General features: G+C 43.6%; 1 protein-coding gene across 3 annotated transcripts in view; it reads right to left on the bottom strand.

Annotated features, from left to right (window-relative positions):
• Positions 1-1007: 1007 nt before the first annotated feature.
• slc5a6a (solute carrier family 5 member 6a) overlaps positions 1008-17530 on the bottom strand; it is a 35917-nt gene continuing 19394 nt past the window's right edge. For 2 of the 3 annotated variants that reach the window (XM_023973872.2, XM_023973870.2), the window contains exons 2-16: positions 14531-14625; positions 13325-13794; positions 12873-12938; positions 12691-12742; positions 12439-12506; positions 12167-12321; positions 11890-12030; positions 11641-11770; positions 8113-8201; positions 7816-7928; positions 7476-7543; positions 7182-7268; positions 6806-6993; positions 6398-6623; positions 1008-6269 (exon numbers count right to left, since the gene is read on the bottom strand). In XM_023973872.2, coding sequence (XP_023829640.1) covers positions 6102-6269; positions 6398-6623; positions 6806-6993; positions 7182-7268; positions 7476-7543; positions 7816-7928; positions 8113-8201; positions 11641-11770; positions 11890-12030; positions 12167-12321; positions 12439-12506; positions 12691-12742; positions 12873-12938; positions 13325-13672 — 1899 coding nt within the window. In that variant the 5' untranslated portion in view covers positions 13673-13794; positions 14531-14625 and the 3' untranslated portion in view covers positions 1008-6101. Of the gene's footprint in view, positions 6270-6397; positions 6624-6805; positions 6994-7181; positions 7269-7475; positions 7544-7815; positions 7929-8112; positions 8202-11640; positions 11771-11889; positions 12031-12166; positions 12322-12438; positions 12507-12690; positions 12743-12872; positions 12939-13324; positions 13795-14530; positions 14626-14958; positions 16127-17530 lie in introns of those variants that run through there. The other variant, XM_023973871.3, reaches the window with a different exon arrangement.

Below are 17530 nucleotides of genomic sequence, written 5' to 3'. Positions count from 1 at the left end.
TTCCAATGGCATTATTTCTGTACCAAGTGACCTCAAAGTGAGGGTCATCAACTAAACAAAACTTGATTTAAAGGCCCTTTTGGCTTGAACTGCAAATAGATCTCTAGGTGTGTCTGAATGTGGATGTTTGTGCCAATAAACCCATATAACCCTGATCTCCCTTCATGTTAGGAGATAATCAACATAGTTTCTGTATCTCCAGCTCATTATATCCAGTACACACTGATTGCTGAGTGAATTTATTAAGCTTTCTGTCCAGCCTCCCCTCGTTGGCCTGGCCTAGCTGGAACTAACCAGAGGAATAGAGGAGAGAGGGAGGACAAGGAGGAAGGGAAGAAAAGTAGGGAGGAAGACACAACTCAACAACTTTGTCAATAAGAAAAATAGTATTTAATGTACGAGACTGGTTGATGGCTCGGTCCAGAGAGATGCCCAAGACAGGTTCCTAATGAGTAAAACCCAAAGTCTGTCGAGGTTCCAGTCTGAAAGACAACCATACTTGGCAAAAGTTAGCGTTCCTTCTGTGAGTCTACCACTTGAATTAGTATATAACCAGAAGGAAGAGCTGTAGTTGGGCTGAATGAGGGGCTTGGTGTGGCAGCAGCAGAGGTTGTTGTGGCAACAGAGGGTTTGTGGTCCTTGGCACAAAGCTGGGATGGTAAGTGTTCCAACATCATGCGGAGAGACGCCACAGGAGTGGCATGTGACCCGGTGACACAGTCACAATGACCCACCAGAGAGAAGAGCTAGGAGTAGTAGGGAGAATGAAGGCTAAAGGATACTGCAGTGATAACAGCCCTCCCTTGGGATAGGAAAGGAATGACACAGTGGAAGGCTCTCACTCCCTCAACCTCAAAATGAAAGCTGATCAAGCCCTCAAATGTTTGTTTTATCAAATTGACCTACAAGATATTTCCTCAATAATGGGTTTAGTAGACATATCCAGTGTCCATATGCATACTTACCGGAGGACAGGACACAAGACAAAACATCTGACAAAGCACATGTCCAATCCAACGTTTTATTTAAAAAAAACAGAGCAAGAACAATTATGTTACCGCAATTCATTCACTTACAAACATTTAACCTTGAGAAATCATGCCCACCAGGGTGGTCAGACACAGATACAGCCACTACTGAAGACTTCGCTCACAGACCTAGGGAGTGTTCAGTAATGTCCAAAACAGAAAATGTTTGCAAACTGAAAAAAGGTACCACTTGAGCTTTTCCAAAAGGGAAGCTAAATTCCATTGTTTTTCAAAACCTTGGCTCCCATTGACATAATGATCAGGACACAGATCTCATTCTACTTGGTAAATGAGAGTTCAACTCCACCCTATCACAGCTGCCCRTTTGTAGTGTGCTCCTAGTACGAGCTAATCAACTTCCATGACATCCAACAATATGAAAAAATAATCACGATACAGAGATCATATGAAGGCACAGCCAAAGCAGTGTAGTTGACCAAACACCACTGCTTATGGTTTTTTGGAATGCATACTAGGAAGAATTCATACAAATGGGAGAACAAATATTGATAATAAATATTGAGTCAGAATATTTATTATCTTTTGAAATTACCAAGTGCCATGCTTCTCTCTCACGGCCAAGTGCATTTTAAATGAACTCTAAACTAAACACATCTCATAGTAAATTGGTATGGATAGAAGCTATTCAGGATTGATCATTTTTAGGAGGCAATGGTTTACAGATCTTCTACTTTACGGTTCAGGCTGTAAATTGTCTTAGTCCAATCTATGATTTAGCTGGTGCAAGCAACTCAATACAACCGTTTAGCCCTTCATATTCACGTGTCACTCTACAACTCATCTTTTCTAGATAGTTGTCCCTGCCAACTTCAAAATAAGATAACAGAATAGGTCTCGATTGTGCTCTGCGTAGATGTCAGCATTACTAAAACACAGTCCTAAACTCACATTGGGTAAATTGACATCTTGAATAACAATATCTCAGCACTGCGGACTGTAAATTCATCCAAAACATGTCCTGGAAAGGGGTGGTTTTCACTTAATTTAAAGTTTAGCGTTACAGATAAACAATTCAAGTAATTTCAGGTATGATGAAAAAGGAATCAATTCAGTCATATCTTATCAGACTATCAAATCAACTTTATCAACAAAATATCAACTTTGTCAGTCACAGGATGTCAATTAAAAAAGGACTAAAAAACCTCTAAGAACGATAGAAATGTTTGTGAATGTTACAACAAGGGATAGCCCTAACAATTTCATTACGTACTAACATACAGAAAACGCTAGTTTGAAGTTGCTTTGTTGTGCACACACAGAAATAGTATAACAATAACTACTTGACCACTTCTGCCCTCCATTCACAAAAATTTTAATGGTACTTGCACATAGAAAAGGGGGATACCTCGTCAGTTGTACAAACTGAATGTATTCAACTGAAATGTGTCTTCCGCATTTAACCCAACCCCTCTAAATCAGAGGTGCGGGGGGGCTGCCTTAACCGACATCCACGTCATCGGCGCCCAGGGAACAGTGGGTTAACTGCCTTGCTCAGGGGCAGAGCGAAAGATTTTTACCTTGTCAGCTCGGGGATTCGATCCAGCTACCTTTCGGGTTACTGGCCCAACGCTCCAACCCGCCAGGCTACCTGCCGCCACTCAAAAATTCCACAACATAGTTCCATTTGCTACAAATGGTAATGAAGTCAATGGAAATATATTCTCTCTTTTGGTAATAAAACTATCAAAACAAAGCGATGACATCATTTTCTATATGCTTTGAATGAGAAGAGGTATTTTTCAGTGGGGATGAATGAACAACATTCCTTGCTCGTATCGGACTGTAGCCATAGGATCCAATGCAAAACTTGCCTGTATGTCATTGATAACAATGGTGTCAGTAGCCTAATAGCATGGCATTCAGTCAGTAGTGTCACAACATTGGGCCCCACAATAAATAGATATATTTGTATTTATCTGCCCATCCATAGCCAGAGTTTCTTTATTCCCCATAAAGGTAGACAGGGTAAAAAGACAGGTAGAAAGTGGCTCTACAGAATTTTTATGTAAAAACTCTTTGGAAACAAGTAAAGCAGATTGACTACATAGTGACTCATTCAGCCCATACCAATCAAAAGTTATCCCAACCCAAACCACAGTAAGACAGATGGACAGGCATGTCACTCGAGTCCCCAACTACAGAAACAACCGCAGAGACAAACACACACAAGTAGACTCCCTGTTTGAGGGACAAACAGGCCATATGGAATCACAAGGTCACCACAAACCAGATAATCTCAACAGAGTACTACCACATTACCCTGACTTGAATTCTGTAGTGTGGTTAGGTATTCCAGTGGATGGGAGGAGTACAAAATGAAGATTTTGAACAGAGAATGACATGAGAATTCTTCAGATTGCAAAAAGGACCTTGAAACATGAATATGAAACATTTGACAAATGACAATTAAAATTCAACATCTGCCCTGCAGGTTTCATACTCATCGAATGACCAAAAAAAAAAAAAATGTCTTCATAATAACAATGTTAAATCAACCGCCGATACTGTTATGGAAAAACATTTACATCATTAGATAAAGTGGCCACTTACAAAAACACGCTATAAAACATTGCACTTCTTTCGTTTTAAAATGATTGGAATTTTCCCCCTGGTACATTGAACATCAATAAACAGTGAAGTGCCAAAAGGAAACCAAGTCCTTCAAAGATACAACCAAAGAACATCACATATATTAGTCTACCCTAAGATTTCTGAGTACTGAACTCTGTTGAGCCATCAAAATGGCTGCAGTTTTCCAGTTTGAACCAGAGATGTTCCCTTCACTGTAAATATGCTCTGTTAGAGCAGTGGGGTGGACGAGACACAGGTCATACATGTAAAGCTAACAAACATCGAAGACACATATGGAGAATAATTATACATGTACTATGCAGTATAAGTATACTGTATCACAATCCTAATTACACACTGATCAGTAATCAAAATTAAAACTACATTCACACACTGCCTACTAATGAGGCACCTTAAGTAACTATGGGATCTACAGTGTGAATGGACTGCGAGGATAAGGTATTCTACATGCATTAATGTCACTAGCTAACCAGCAGGTTACCTGGTTCTCAAAGCAGTAGAGCCGACTCAATGACCTGAAAATGTGATCCCAGTTAATGGCAAATGAGGTGATGTCTTGAGCTCCATCTTGAATATATAACTGTATGGCATGTTAAGAGTGTTTAAGGATATCTACCTCTTTATTAATTTACTATAGCAAGCCAAATAAGGCCATGTAAAGCAAACAGACATACGGAGCTTTGGGAACCTTCTACAGGGACATAAAGGATTTGTTTTTTATAAGGCAAAGTTCTCTGGAACCCTCTTTCCGATAGCTAAAGGATTGAAGATTCTGCGCATGTGTGGGATTCTGTACTTCACACAGTCTATGTTCTACTCGTTCAGCTGCCCAGAGAACAGGCTACACTGGTGAATGGTGCTGGTTTAATAAAGTTGGATCAAAGTGGAATCAATCTCTGTAAGATCACAATCTACCTTACGCACATTGTGGTCAACCTCCCGTCACATTTCTCACAGTCAATCATTAATGGTAATTGTGGAAGTTTTATTGGTAAACGTAAATGCAGCATCTGCATGCTAACCATTTGATCTCAGTTTAATAGGGTTATGCATTTAGATCTCTAAAGTGTTGTTTTGAACGATGTAGTGAGCTAATTATTTAGTAGATGGTGCTAACAAGCTGTAGCATGCTTGTGTTTGGTTTCAATCAAGCACATATTTTGCCTAGTGGAGCATGTTGTTGAGATTCGGCCACTTGAGAGAAAAATGCGACCCGTCGCACAATCGTCCTAAAAATGAGGTTGTTTGTCTTACAGCATTATAATGTTACACTATGCCATTATATTTGGTTCTGTTATGTAGAATACTATCATTATGTGGTCTTGCAGACATTGATTCAGCTTTGATCTAACTTTATTAAACAAGCACCAATTCACTAGAGTAGCCTGTTCTCTGGGCACCGTGGGCAGCCGAAGGAGTAATACAGACTGTGCGTGAAGTAGAAAATCACACACATGCGCAGCTTCAAACCTTTAGCTGTTGGGAAAAGCGTTCAAGAGAACTCGGACCGCAGCCACTCTGTTTTTAAAATTCTTATAGTTCATCTGACGTACCGGCTTAATCTTTTCTATAAAAATAATATGCAATGACAGTTAAATCTAAAGTACCTCTTCTCCGCCTGCTTATTTGACATTTTAGTCATTTAGCGGACACTCTTATCCCAAGCGACTTACAAGAGCAAGTAGGGTTAAGTGCCTAACTCAAGAACACAGAACGATTTTTTACCTAATCGGCTCGGGGATAAAAACCAGAGACCTTTCGGTTACTGGCCTAATGCTCTTAATCACTAGGCTACCTGCTCTCTACCCGATTCTCTGAGAAACAAAATACTTAGGTCCATTTTCACAGTCATTTGAACAACTTAGTGCGTGTGTATGTCCACAATCTTTCAATCATAAATTTAACAAAATAACAGAATGACAATCACAGCCCTTTTGTTCAGTCCAGGCTCTTAGATCTACTAACTGGACAACAATGAGACTTCTCCTCAGCACGGAGCATGATTGCCACTTGTGTTGTGCTAGTATTTCTCCATCCAGGAATCCACCTCAATTCAGACATTTTGGCTCTTCTCAAAACTCCAGGCTCATAAGTAGTTACTTCAGTTTAGGGAAACTGTGACCAGTGCCATCGTTAAATGATTTGAAGATACAACTGGACCCCCCCCAGCCACAAATCGTGTGTAAGTGCACTATTCTTCATTATAGCAGAGGACTCTGGCACTCTTAAAAAACACCATATATTTGTGGTGTATCAGTTTTTTCCAGGGAGTAAGGGTCAGGGGTGAATCTCCCTGTTTCTCCACATTGACCCTGTGGTTCTTGATGGTCATGTCCAGGCACACTGGATCTCCGCTGCCTCTCCGGCCCCACATGGGTCCTCTCCCCAAGAGTTGAGATAGCTGGGGGGGGGGGGTTGTGGAAGTGGTGGGGCATGTGMGSGGGGGGGGTGGGGGGTCTGTTACAAGGCCGTCTCCTGCACTGTGTGAGCCAGTCGGCAGGAAGGCCGAGGGGTGGCCCTCTCCTCGTCCTTCTTATCCTTCTCCTCTGTTTTCTCCTCCTCTTTGTGTTGGGCAACGCCGTTGCTCTCCTGAGCCATCTGGTACGGCTGCGTGTTGATAGCATTGGGCTGCACAACATTCCCACACACATACAAAAAAACATGGTAATTAAGTAATCAAAGTAAACATTGTTACAATTATATTAAAAACAGAGTGTGGCTAACAAAATAATTCACTGGATAGATCTGAGGGCTACCTTGTGTGACAGTGGAGTGACACAGCACAGCTTCTCCCTGTAGCGTTCAGGCAGGAAGAAGAGCAGGTTGCCCAGGACAGGGTACACAGTCCCTGGGGTCAGGTCTTTCTCCTTCATAGGACCAGTCAACAGGCTGACTATCAGTCCCACTATCACCACAGTGGTGGAGTTATGAGCACTGTACCACAAATAGGACAGATTGTACAGGGCCTGCACACCTGTAGGCCTGGAGAGAGGAAAACACAGATACTTGGTCAGATTCATATCATCATTCTTATGCAGTCATCCTTAAAACATTTACAATATTTGGTGGGATAGAATGGGATACAAATCAAGCACTTTATGTTTGATAGTGCTGTAATGGTTCAAATGGCATCATTTTAACGAGGAGAAAAAAAATGAATGTACTTTGGTTTAGCGGTGATTGAAGTAATCAGGGTTGTCATGACAGCAGTAGTCATGTTGCCGTGGAGGGGCATAGTGGTGGCGTTGATGATGGGGAGCAGAGGGGTGGGCACGGCCATACGAGACACAAAATTACCAATGCCAATCCAGAACGCCATAGCCAGGCCTGCCACCAACCCTACTATTGCACCCTGTGGACAGAGAGAGACGGGAACAGCTCGATCAAATCAGACAGATGTCTCCAATTCACCACAGATATGATAAAAGTTTATATATTTTATTGTGCAGTAAAAACAAAAAAAACGGTGTCCTCTGATTTAATATCCCTCAATGCTAGCCAACTTGACCCCCGTGTTAACAAGGCTGCATTTTGACTTACAGTGGAGTTAGCCCAAGGGAAGAACATTCCAAGACAGAAGAGGCCGAGGAGAGGACCACCCACCATCCCAAAGATACTGAATGCTGCCTGGAGGAGAGTGAGGAAGTGAATGAAAAAGAGGTTTATAATTCTTGAATAACTCCTATGAAGCCACTGAATGATAGTAGTAGGTGTAAGGGGGGGGGGGGGGTTGGGGGGTGTATGAGTGCAAGTTGCTAAATGTAATTCAGTGGGGTATAGGAGTACCCATTAACTAAAGCAAAAGTCAGCAGGGGAAATGTGTGAGTCCCTCACCTGCAGCACTGAGCCCATGAGAGAGGCGACGTAGGCCATGGTCAGACATACCAGACCGTAGGCCAACGCTGGGAAAACAGAGGGGAAGAGAAACACAGGTCAGGACCATAGCAGTACAGTCCTGATTCAATGTGCTCCACAAGTTACAAAAAAAAYAYAGAAAAAAAACACTCCACAGTATTTGGATGGTGAAGACAAAATTGATTTGTGGGCTCTACACTCCAGCAACGTTACTTAACAAAAAGCTCTAAAATCATCATTACTGTCATCAATCATGAAGACTGCTGCCACTGTTTAGAAAAACTGCCACTGTGTGGCCACTCAGGGAACAGCAGCTCACCCAGGCCCTTTGAGAGCAGCGTTGCTTTGGCCTCCGTCATGGCCGGGCAGTAGGGCTTGATCAGGTCCTCCATGGTTACCGTCGCTAGGGAGTTAAACGCTGATGAGATGGTACTGCAACGCAAGAGGGAGGGAAGCTGAGTGAGTAATGTCCTGTGGCTAAATTGCATGGTGTAGTGCATTCATAATACAACCTCAAGTGGTGTACCACAACACTATGACATTAATGTAGCAGAGAAACAGGTCTGACTAGTACTACAGACCGAACATGAGAGCCAGAGGCAGTTAAGTAAAGTACCTGAGAGCTCCGCTGAACAGGCAGGCTACAAACAGCCCTGGGAGGCCTGGCAGGTCCCTGAACACATCCATCACAAAGTACAGCACCATCTGCAGACAGGAAGAAACTGCCACTTAGACTGGATCAACAGCGCCAAAATGAAGCCTCACAAATTACAGTTATGGGAGAGCTTAACCAAACAATGGCCTCAACTCAAACATCAAGCCTTTGATTGGCAATGATCTGAAGAGAGACATTAACATAGCCAGTCACATCAGGACGCCAGTGCAGTGAGGTAGGGCTTGGCGGTATACCCTATTTTACGATATACCGGTATTGATGCACGGACTGGTTTGTGTTTTTACTTGACCTTCTGTAACGGTATTTGAAAGTTTGGTTTGTGAAATGTAATACGCCATGTGTAACGTCCATTTGTATAGTTCACGTCGCTCCTTGAGTCATCGCTCTACGCTCTCCCCATGCCGCTTTCCACAGACCTAGCCCTGCCCCCTGTCACTCAAGGAACTAATTTGTTGTTCCTCAAAAGAGACACTTGCATTCAGTCTATATGGTCAATGCAGCACATGCAACAGGGTTCATGACAACAATGCTGTTTGCACTTAGCTTCTTATTATAAATGCATTAGCTTTCTATAATTACACTATTATTTTGTGTTTCTTGCATCTGCAAATAGCTAGCTTGTCTTTTTATAGCAAGCTGTTACTAAATCTTGTTAGGCGATAATTGTTAGCTGCTAATTGCTAACTAGCTAATAAACGTACGGAGTCAGAGCAAACGTAATTAGCTATACAGCCTGGTTTAGACTTAAATCAGCATCTTGTTTGTGCAACAGTATCTTCTAAATCAAAGGAATACGCAAAGCAAGAATATGTTAGCTACATGAAGTAGCTAAGAGAAGACATTAAAATGTCGCCAAAGATTATAGGGTCCCCTAGGAAACACTTATCAACACTTTTGGTTCCTACCCTGTCACACTAACTCCTCCCTGGCATTTTCATTCGTTGTCAAACTAGACTGTGTTCAAAGAGCCCCCTATTATATTCTAACATTACAATTAGAATAATCATTATATTTCCATGATTCCAACAGTTCACCCAAGTGTTTTGCTCTAAATCGCAAGTGAAATCGCAATTGCAACATTTGGTTAAAAATAAAGATTGTTTGCCTATATCGTGTAGCCCTATGTGGCAGTGTGGAAATCTCAAATGAGTGCAGGAAATGACTAAATATATGAGGGTCCACTAAGTGTGTTGTTATGAAGTTAGTAAATCCTCAGGTTGTTATGTGGGCAACTAGTCCTAAGCTTGTTATGGATGCAGCTAGTCTTAAGCTTGTTATGGAGGCAGCTAGTCCTAAACTTGCCGTACATACCTACACGTACGCTACGGTCACAAGACGCAGGCCTCCTAATTGTCAGCTGGAGGCAGGGCTTTCTCCTATAGAGCTCCATTTTTATGGAATGGTCTGCCTACCCATGTGAGAGACGCAGACTCGGTCTCAACCTTTAAGTCTTTACTGAAGACTCATCTCTTCAGTGGGTCATATGATTGAGTGTAGTCTGGCCCAGGAGTGTGAAGGTGAATGGAAAGGCTCTGGAGCAACGAACCGCCCTTGCTGTCTCTGCCTGGCCGGTTCCCCTCTCTCCACTGGGATTCTATGCCTCTAACCCTATTACAGGGGCTGAGTCACTGGCTTACTGGTGCTCTTCCATGCCGTCTCTAGGAGGGATGCGTCACTTAAGTGGGTTGAGTCGCTGACGTGATCTTCCTGTTTGGGTTGTGCCGTGGCGGAGATCTTTGTGGGCTATACTCGGCCCTGTCTCAGGATGGTAAGTTGGTGGTTGAAGATATCCCTCTAGTGGTGTGGGGGCTGTGCTTTGGCAAAGTGGGTGGGGTAATATCCTGCCTGTTTGGCCCTGTCCGGGGGTATCATCGGATGGTGCCACAGTGTCTCCTGACCCCTCCTGTCTCAGCCTCCAGTATTTATGCTGCAGTAGTTTGTGTGTCGGGGGGCTAGGGTCAGTCTGTTATATCTGGAGTACTTCTCCTGTCTTATTCCGGTGGTCCTGTGTGAAATTAAGTATGCTCCTCTCTAATTCTCTCTTTCTCTCTCGGAGGACCTGAGCCCTAGGACCGTGCCTCAGGACTACCTGGCATGATGACTCCTTGCTGTCCCCAGTTCACCTGACCGTGCTGCTGCTCTCCAGTTTCAACTGTTCTGCCTGCGGCTATGGAACCTGACCTGTTCACCAACGTGCTACCTGTCCCAGACCTGCTCTTTTCAACTCTCCAGAGACAGCAGGAGCGGTAGAGATACTCTCAATGATCGGCTATGAAAAGCCAACTGACATTTACTCCTGAGGTTCTGACTTGTTGCACCCTCGACAACTACTGTGATTATTATTATTTGACCATGCTGGTCATTTATGAACATTTGAACATCTTGGCATGTTCTGTTATAATCTCCACCCGGCACAGCAAGAATAGGACTGGCCACCCTCATAGCCTGGTTCCTCTCTAGGTTTCTTCCTAGGTTTTGGCCTTTCTAGGGAGTTTTTTCCTAGCCACCGTGCGTCTACACCTGCATTGCTTGCTGTTTGGGGTTTTTAGGCTGGGTTTCTGTACAGCACTTTGAGATATCAGCTGATGTAAGAAGGGCTATATAAATAATGGAGGTAGCTAATCCTAAGGTTGTTATGGACGTAGCTAGTCCTAAGGTTGTTATGGACGTAGCTAGTCCTAAGGTTGTTATGGAGGTAGCTAGTCCTAAGGCGGTTATGGAGGTAGCTAGCCTAAGGTGTTATGGAGGTAGCTAGTCCTAAGGTTGTTATGGAGGTAGCTAGTCCTAAGGTTGTTATGGAGGTAGCTAGTCCTAAGGCGGTTATGGAGGTAGCTAGTCTAAGGTTGTTATGGAGGTAGCTAGTCCTAAGGTTGTTATGGAGGTAGCTAGTCCTAAGGCGGTTATGAAGGTAGCTAGTCCTAAGGCGGTTATGGAGGTAGCTAGTCCTAAGGTTGTTATGGAGGTAGCTAGTCCTAAGGCGGTTATGGAGTAGCTATCCTAAGGTTGTTATGGACGTAGCTAGTCCTAAGGTTGTTATGGAGGTAGCTAGTCCTAAGGTTGTTATGGAGGTAGCTAATCCTAAGGTTGTTATGGAGGTAGCTAGTCCTAAGTTGTTATGGAGGTAGCTAGTCCTAAGGCGGTTATGGAGGTAGCTAGTCCTAAGGCGTTATGGAGGTAGCTAGTCCTAAGGGGTTCATGGAGGTAGCTAGTCCTAAGGTTGTTAATGGAGGTAGCTAGTCCTAAGGTTGTTTTGGAGGTAGTCTAGTCCTAAGGTTGGTTTTATGGAGGTAGGCTAGTTCCTAAGGTGGTTATGGAGGTAGCTAGTCCTAAGGTGGTTATGGAGGTAGCTAGTCCTAAGGTTGTTATGGAGGTAGCTAGTCCTAAGGTGGTTATGGAGGTAGCTAGTCCTAAGGTTGTTGTGAAGGTAGTAAATCCTAAAGTTGTTGTGGAGGAAGTAGTCCTACTTGCCTGGTCATTGGTTTTGACGTAGCCCTTATCAAGCGGGCTTTCCTCACCATAGCGAGCAAACATCACCAGGCCCATCAGACAACCTAGACACAACACCACCTGCTGGCAGGGAAACACCACGTAGCACGACCTGGAGACACACACCACAACATATATTAACATTACCATTACACACCTAAGCAATTGTTAATTTTTAACATGCTCTTTAATGTGAATCCAGTTCAACCAGGTGTTAGTGTTGATGCTTACATGACCGCCTCCCTCTCAGTACGGGAGCTGAGGTACCTCTGAACCTGGGCCTGGTTGACCCCGTACAGCGCCAGCATGAGGAACACCCCGCCCACCCCCAGCGTCCAGAACGTGTGCCTCTCCGTCGGGTCAGGGTTCAGGCTGCACAGAGCGCAGGTCAAAGGAGAGGAGGGTTACAACACTTTTCCTACACACAGAGCCATTGACCAGTTCCAATATCGTCCGTAACTGGTCCAGGGACCGTAAAGTCTCTTTAGGTGAACTAGAGAAGACTCACTCCAGGCTAGCGATGCGGCTGCCGTTCATGGCCTTCCGCCAAACTTCTCCCATGCCCCCTGCCTGGTGGGCCCCCACTATGATGACCGCCAGCTGGCCAGCAAACATCACAATGGTCTGGAACACATCTGTCCAGATGACTGCCTTTAGCCCTCCCTGACCAACACAAGAGATACATACTGTAAATCCAGACATATATATCATAATTGCCTTCAGAGTTGTAGGGAGATAGATGACTGAATTGAAAACTCACTGATGAAAAGAGACACTCACCAGTGTTGTGTACAGGGTGCACACCAGTCCCATGGCCAGCACTGCCCCCCAGAGGTCAAATCCAGTCACTGCAGGTGGACAGTATCAACAGCACACATCACCAACAGATGTCACAATGACAGCACACCGGTCATTGACCGTCTATAAAGCCAGAAAAGGTACTAAAGCCCTCACTGAATGTAATCCGTACAACTATTATTCTACCACTTGATAAAATATGACGTAGTAAATACATGTGACAGATCCCTTTACCTGCATTGAGTGCGAGTGCTGGGGCATAGAGGACCACCCCCATATAGATCACCTGCGGAGACAAAACATTTTCAACATTCAGAGGGAAGCAAACAGAGGTAACATAGGGGGTTGATTAAAATACACACACATTACACAAGCATATACACAGACATAACTACACCAGTGTAAAGGACACACACCATCTGAAAGATAAAGGTCACGGTCCCCATAATGCGCACCGTCTTATTGAAGCGCAGCTCCAAATACTATAGAGGAAGAAAAGACAGAAAAGGTTAGAGAGAGGAGAAGGAAAGGGATGTTAAAGCCCATCGCAGATCATAAAGCAAGAGTCATCTGTGAATGTGTCTATTCTCAAGACAATACAAGTGAAGACTTGGTGCACATTCCTTTTGTTAGCGACACTCATCTGCTGTACAATGATGCTCAATGGAGAGACGGACTCTGGTTTACACTTAGCTATCGTTTCAAAATTAACAGACATGATGAGAACGTAATTTTTTTGCATTCAACTAGACTTCCTTACCAGGGTTCTAGCAAGACAGACGCACAGAGATACTCAGGTGCACAAACTCCTCCTCATAATCCACAGACACTGTTCTCTCTCTAGGTAAGGTAATGGCTTATAGCTCACCTCATAAGCGCTGGTGAGGCGGAGCCTGTAGAAGACAGGTATGAAGACGTGGGCGGGGATAAGCAGACCGAGGAAGTAGGAGACTCCCAGGAACCAGTACTGCGTTCCATAGGTGTAGATCTCCGAGGGCGCTCCCAGGATGGCCACGGCTGACTGGAAGGTGGCGAGCAGTGACAGCGACACGGGCAGGCAGCTCATAGAACGGTCGGCCAATAGGAACTCCTGTGTGGTGCGCTGGCGCCCGCCGGACAGGGCGTAGAACAGGCCGATGCACGTGGACGCCACCAGCAGCAGGGCGAAGATCACATAGTCCGGCGTGGTGAAGTGCATCTGTACTACGTCCCCCATGATGTCAGTGGGTGAGAGGCTCGGAACGGAGGCGGGGTTGGGGGGGACGGTAGCCGTAGGTGGCGCAGCCCAGGTGGATCAAGACGATGTCTAATTAGACACTGAAGGGGATGGATAAAATGCTGTAGTGAGAGAAAGAGGGGAGAGGGAGAGACTAGTTAGTTATCTTCATCACTGGCTACCTTAGTTTCTCTTCAAGCATGAGGAGCTAGATACATGTAATGAACACAATAGGTGCTTAGATGGAAACATTTTACACCACTAGAACCAAATTGCTTAAAATTTCATTCACACCTAATCATTTTCTATTTGGTTATTCTACCATTTCAGAGCATTGAGAGGTCTCAGTAAGCGCAATGCTAGAAGTTAATTAAACATTGAAACCACAACATAACTCCACAGTAGGCATGTCTGCCGGTCCTGATAATAGTGCTAATCGAATTGGCATTAGTTCAAGGCTCCTGGACGTTGGTCTATTGACATATACCACAGTGAGTGTGAGCCAGGGCAGACTGACCTAACGCCTAAACATCACAACAGCCAGATAGTTAGAGGTTAATCAGATGACGATAAATTCACCTCACAACATGGCTGGCAGTGAATTTACCAGGAGTGTCCGAGGTCTTCACAGCCTGTCTCACACCCTCAGCGAGCAGACAGTCACTAAAGTGGGGCACACCTACAGTATGCAGTTTACATCACCTCACTGATGCAAGGACACCGTCCTATTGTGATACCGGTGACCCTTGAAATCAGCAGGGCTGGGAGAACATTGATTGCAAAAGAAGTAAGAGGCCTTGAAGAGAGAGAGACAGACAGAAAGACAGAGAGAATCAATAAGTGTCAAGCAGGTCTTACCGTGCCAGTGGTTGGGCTGGCTGGTGAATGGTGGTCCAGGGAACCTAGGACTTAAATAGTCAAGCAGTGGGAGTGTCTTCCTCATAGGCACCCATCTTAAACCACCGTGGAAGGCAAAGGGAAGAAATGCAAAAATAATACAAAACGTTTTTAATAACACTTACCAAATAAATAATTTAAATCTAATACAACTAGGTTCTTGTTTTAAAAGTATAAGTGCACATCATAAAAACAAACATCATCCTATACTTCATCATTTGTACTGCCGCTAAGCAAACTATCATTTACAGTCTCCAATTACTTGCAATATTTGTACTATTAAGTGTCAAAACACATCTGAACTCCCCACTGCACTCTTCATCACTTTCACTCCTCTACCATTTAAAACATGTAATACTATCCATCTCTCTTTTGTTTTGACAACACACCAACTGCAGCTGATCTGAACTGTCATGCCTTGGTAACTGGCAGCTTCCTGCAGAGCAGCTTTGTGAGACACAGCGCTCCATTTCGATTAGTCCTCAAAGCCAGCGGTCATGTGTTTACGCGAATGTGTGAGTGTCTGAGAGAGTGAGCTAGTGCACGTGAGGGGTCATGGAGGTGCCATGGCATGCAAACTTTAGACCTTACATTGTGCAACTATATAAACAAATACCTTCATTCCAGGGGTGCAGAGGTTTAAAACTCTGGCTGTGTGCAAGCAATGAACTACCCGACTTCAACTCATTCACTCCAGGTTACACTTCAAAGTAGGACGACACAGAATGACTGACAAATAAATCCTCTCACGTTTCCAACACTACGATCAGTGCATGCCGTTCCAAGGTTTCAGGGTTAGATTACACACATGCCTACTGCATGTTTATGGGTTGGGTATATGACACTTGTGTATGAGTAGCCAAGTGTCTTGCAACAACTTCACTGTCAATGATACAATACAATGACAGGTGAGGAGTAAACTGTAACCTCTATCCAAAAATAATGGCCATTTGCTGCTGCATTCTTCAGCTTTGGTTTCAGCAATGACCAATATAAAAATCTAAAACATACCAAAGTTATTCTATATGACCATACAATAGATTACACAATTCAATTTAACAAACCTTACAACTACGCACAAGGACTACTTTTAACAATTTACACTGAACATTTTACAAAAACACATTTACTGGAAAAACTGTGTAGATGCAAAGTTTGGTAACAGAATTTCGCATTTTCCAAATATCTACTACAAATTAAAATTCAAAGATGAAAGAATGGGGTGTCAGCAATGACATGACACCTTGACTTTGAAAAAAATCTGTTGGTTATTGAGCTACAGTAAATGAAGTGGATTTAGATTTGGATCTGTACTATACAGAAATGCATCATTCTGGATATGAATATCATTCTCTTCATAGCGTTAGAGCCTGAATAGGTACACAAAAAAGGTACAATTATGCATTATCCTCTTTTGCATTGTTGGGTTCTGAGAATATGAAATATACTTATTCATGTCACTGAGGGAGAGAGGGTAATGTATAACATTTACATTATATCAGGTATCCTATTGAAATATTTAGTGCAGGGAAGCGATCACATGGCAGGCATTGATAAGGGGAGAGAGCCATTGATTAGTGATGAGGGGGGGGTCGAGATCAGGTCACGTTAAGGGAGAAATAAAAGTTTATGGTCGGTATCACTTTGTGTCCTGCCTAGCAGTAAAGACAATGTTTGTACAGATGTGTAGGAGAAGACTAATGCAGCTGTATTGATCCTCTCAGAATAATAAACTTGGTTGAGTTTTTTACTCTGAGAATTAGAACCGAACAGCATATTTGGGAATTATTTACACTGGCTATTATTTTAATGAGCTCCACCCCCAAACAAGACCATGTTTGGTTGGTCCGGACCAAATCTGAACCAATAACAGACGACATTATGTTTTGCGAGTTTGGACATCAAAGTACAGTAGAGCTCAGTATAGCACATTATACTGTACTCCACTCTAGTGTGCTCTACCGTACTAAACTCTCCTACACTATTTTACAGTACTTTACTGAACTGTTATTTTACTGTACTCTACTGGACCAAATCTGAACCAATCATCCACTTCTATGTTTGGGCAAATTCAAGGCCGGTCAGGACCAAAAATCTGTCTGTGAACGCTGAAATTAAAGTCTGGACTGTACCAAAAAACGACATCTGTGGATGTTGAAATCTCACAGCAAGGGCAGACCGACCAAATTTCAACATCCATGGACGTCTGGTGTGTGTCGGTTCGTGCTCAGTGGGTATATAGAGGCCTTTAGTGCCCAAAAGCCTGTTTTAGCATGGGCAGCACCATTGAGGTCTTTCACCATTTTGAWGTAGTCAACTGGATGAGACTTCCTATGGGTTAAGGAAAGATCACAAAATTCCATCCAGGTCATCAGGAGATAAGCGATTCCATAACTGCAGGTGGCAGGCAGTAAATAGACAATCTTGGCTTAATAATACCTGTTCAAACACACCAGGTGGCAGTATAAACCCTTTCAGTTTGTGTACCAACTGAGATGTAGCAGAAAAAGAAGATTGACTACTTCAAAATGGAGACGGCCTCAACAGCGTTGCCTGTGCACTTACGACACCATAATGGGACAGATACAATGTTGCGATCTCTATACATTTCTATGGTCACAGTAAATGGAAAGAGGGGACTCATGGGTAGGTGGCAGCAAGAGCCGGGAGAGGTGACAACTGGAGTGAGAGAGGAGGCAAAGAGCGAGAGGGAGGGGTTGTCCATGCTGTTTTCGCACTTGCTTTGACCACCAGACGACAGAATGAGAAAGAAAACAGTTGAGATTAACATTATGCAGCATGCCAGTGGGAGAACTGAAGCGTGACCCAACTGTGGTTTGTGACTACTATTGAATTCCCATTGTAGACAATTCAATTTCAGTAATTTGAGTTAATCACTTAATAATTCAGAAACCAAATAGATATCAGTAAAATACAAACTAATTGGTAGGTCTACCTTCA

This window comes from Salvelinus sp. IW2-2015, linkage group LG28 (genome assembly GCF_002910315.2).
Source record: "Salvelinus sp. IW2-2015 linkage group LG28, ASM291031v2, whole genome shotgun sequence".
In the NCBI taxonomy this organism is placed as follows: Eukaryota; Metazoa; Chordata; class Actinopteri; order Salmoniformes; family Salmonidae; genus Salvelinus; species Salvelinus sp. IW2-2015.
This window is presented reverse-complemented; position numbering and strand designations above follow the sequence as displayed.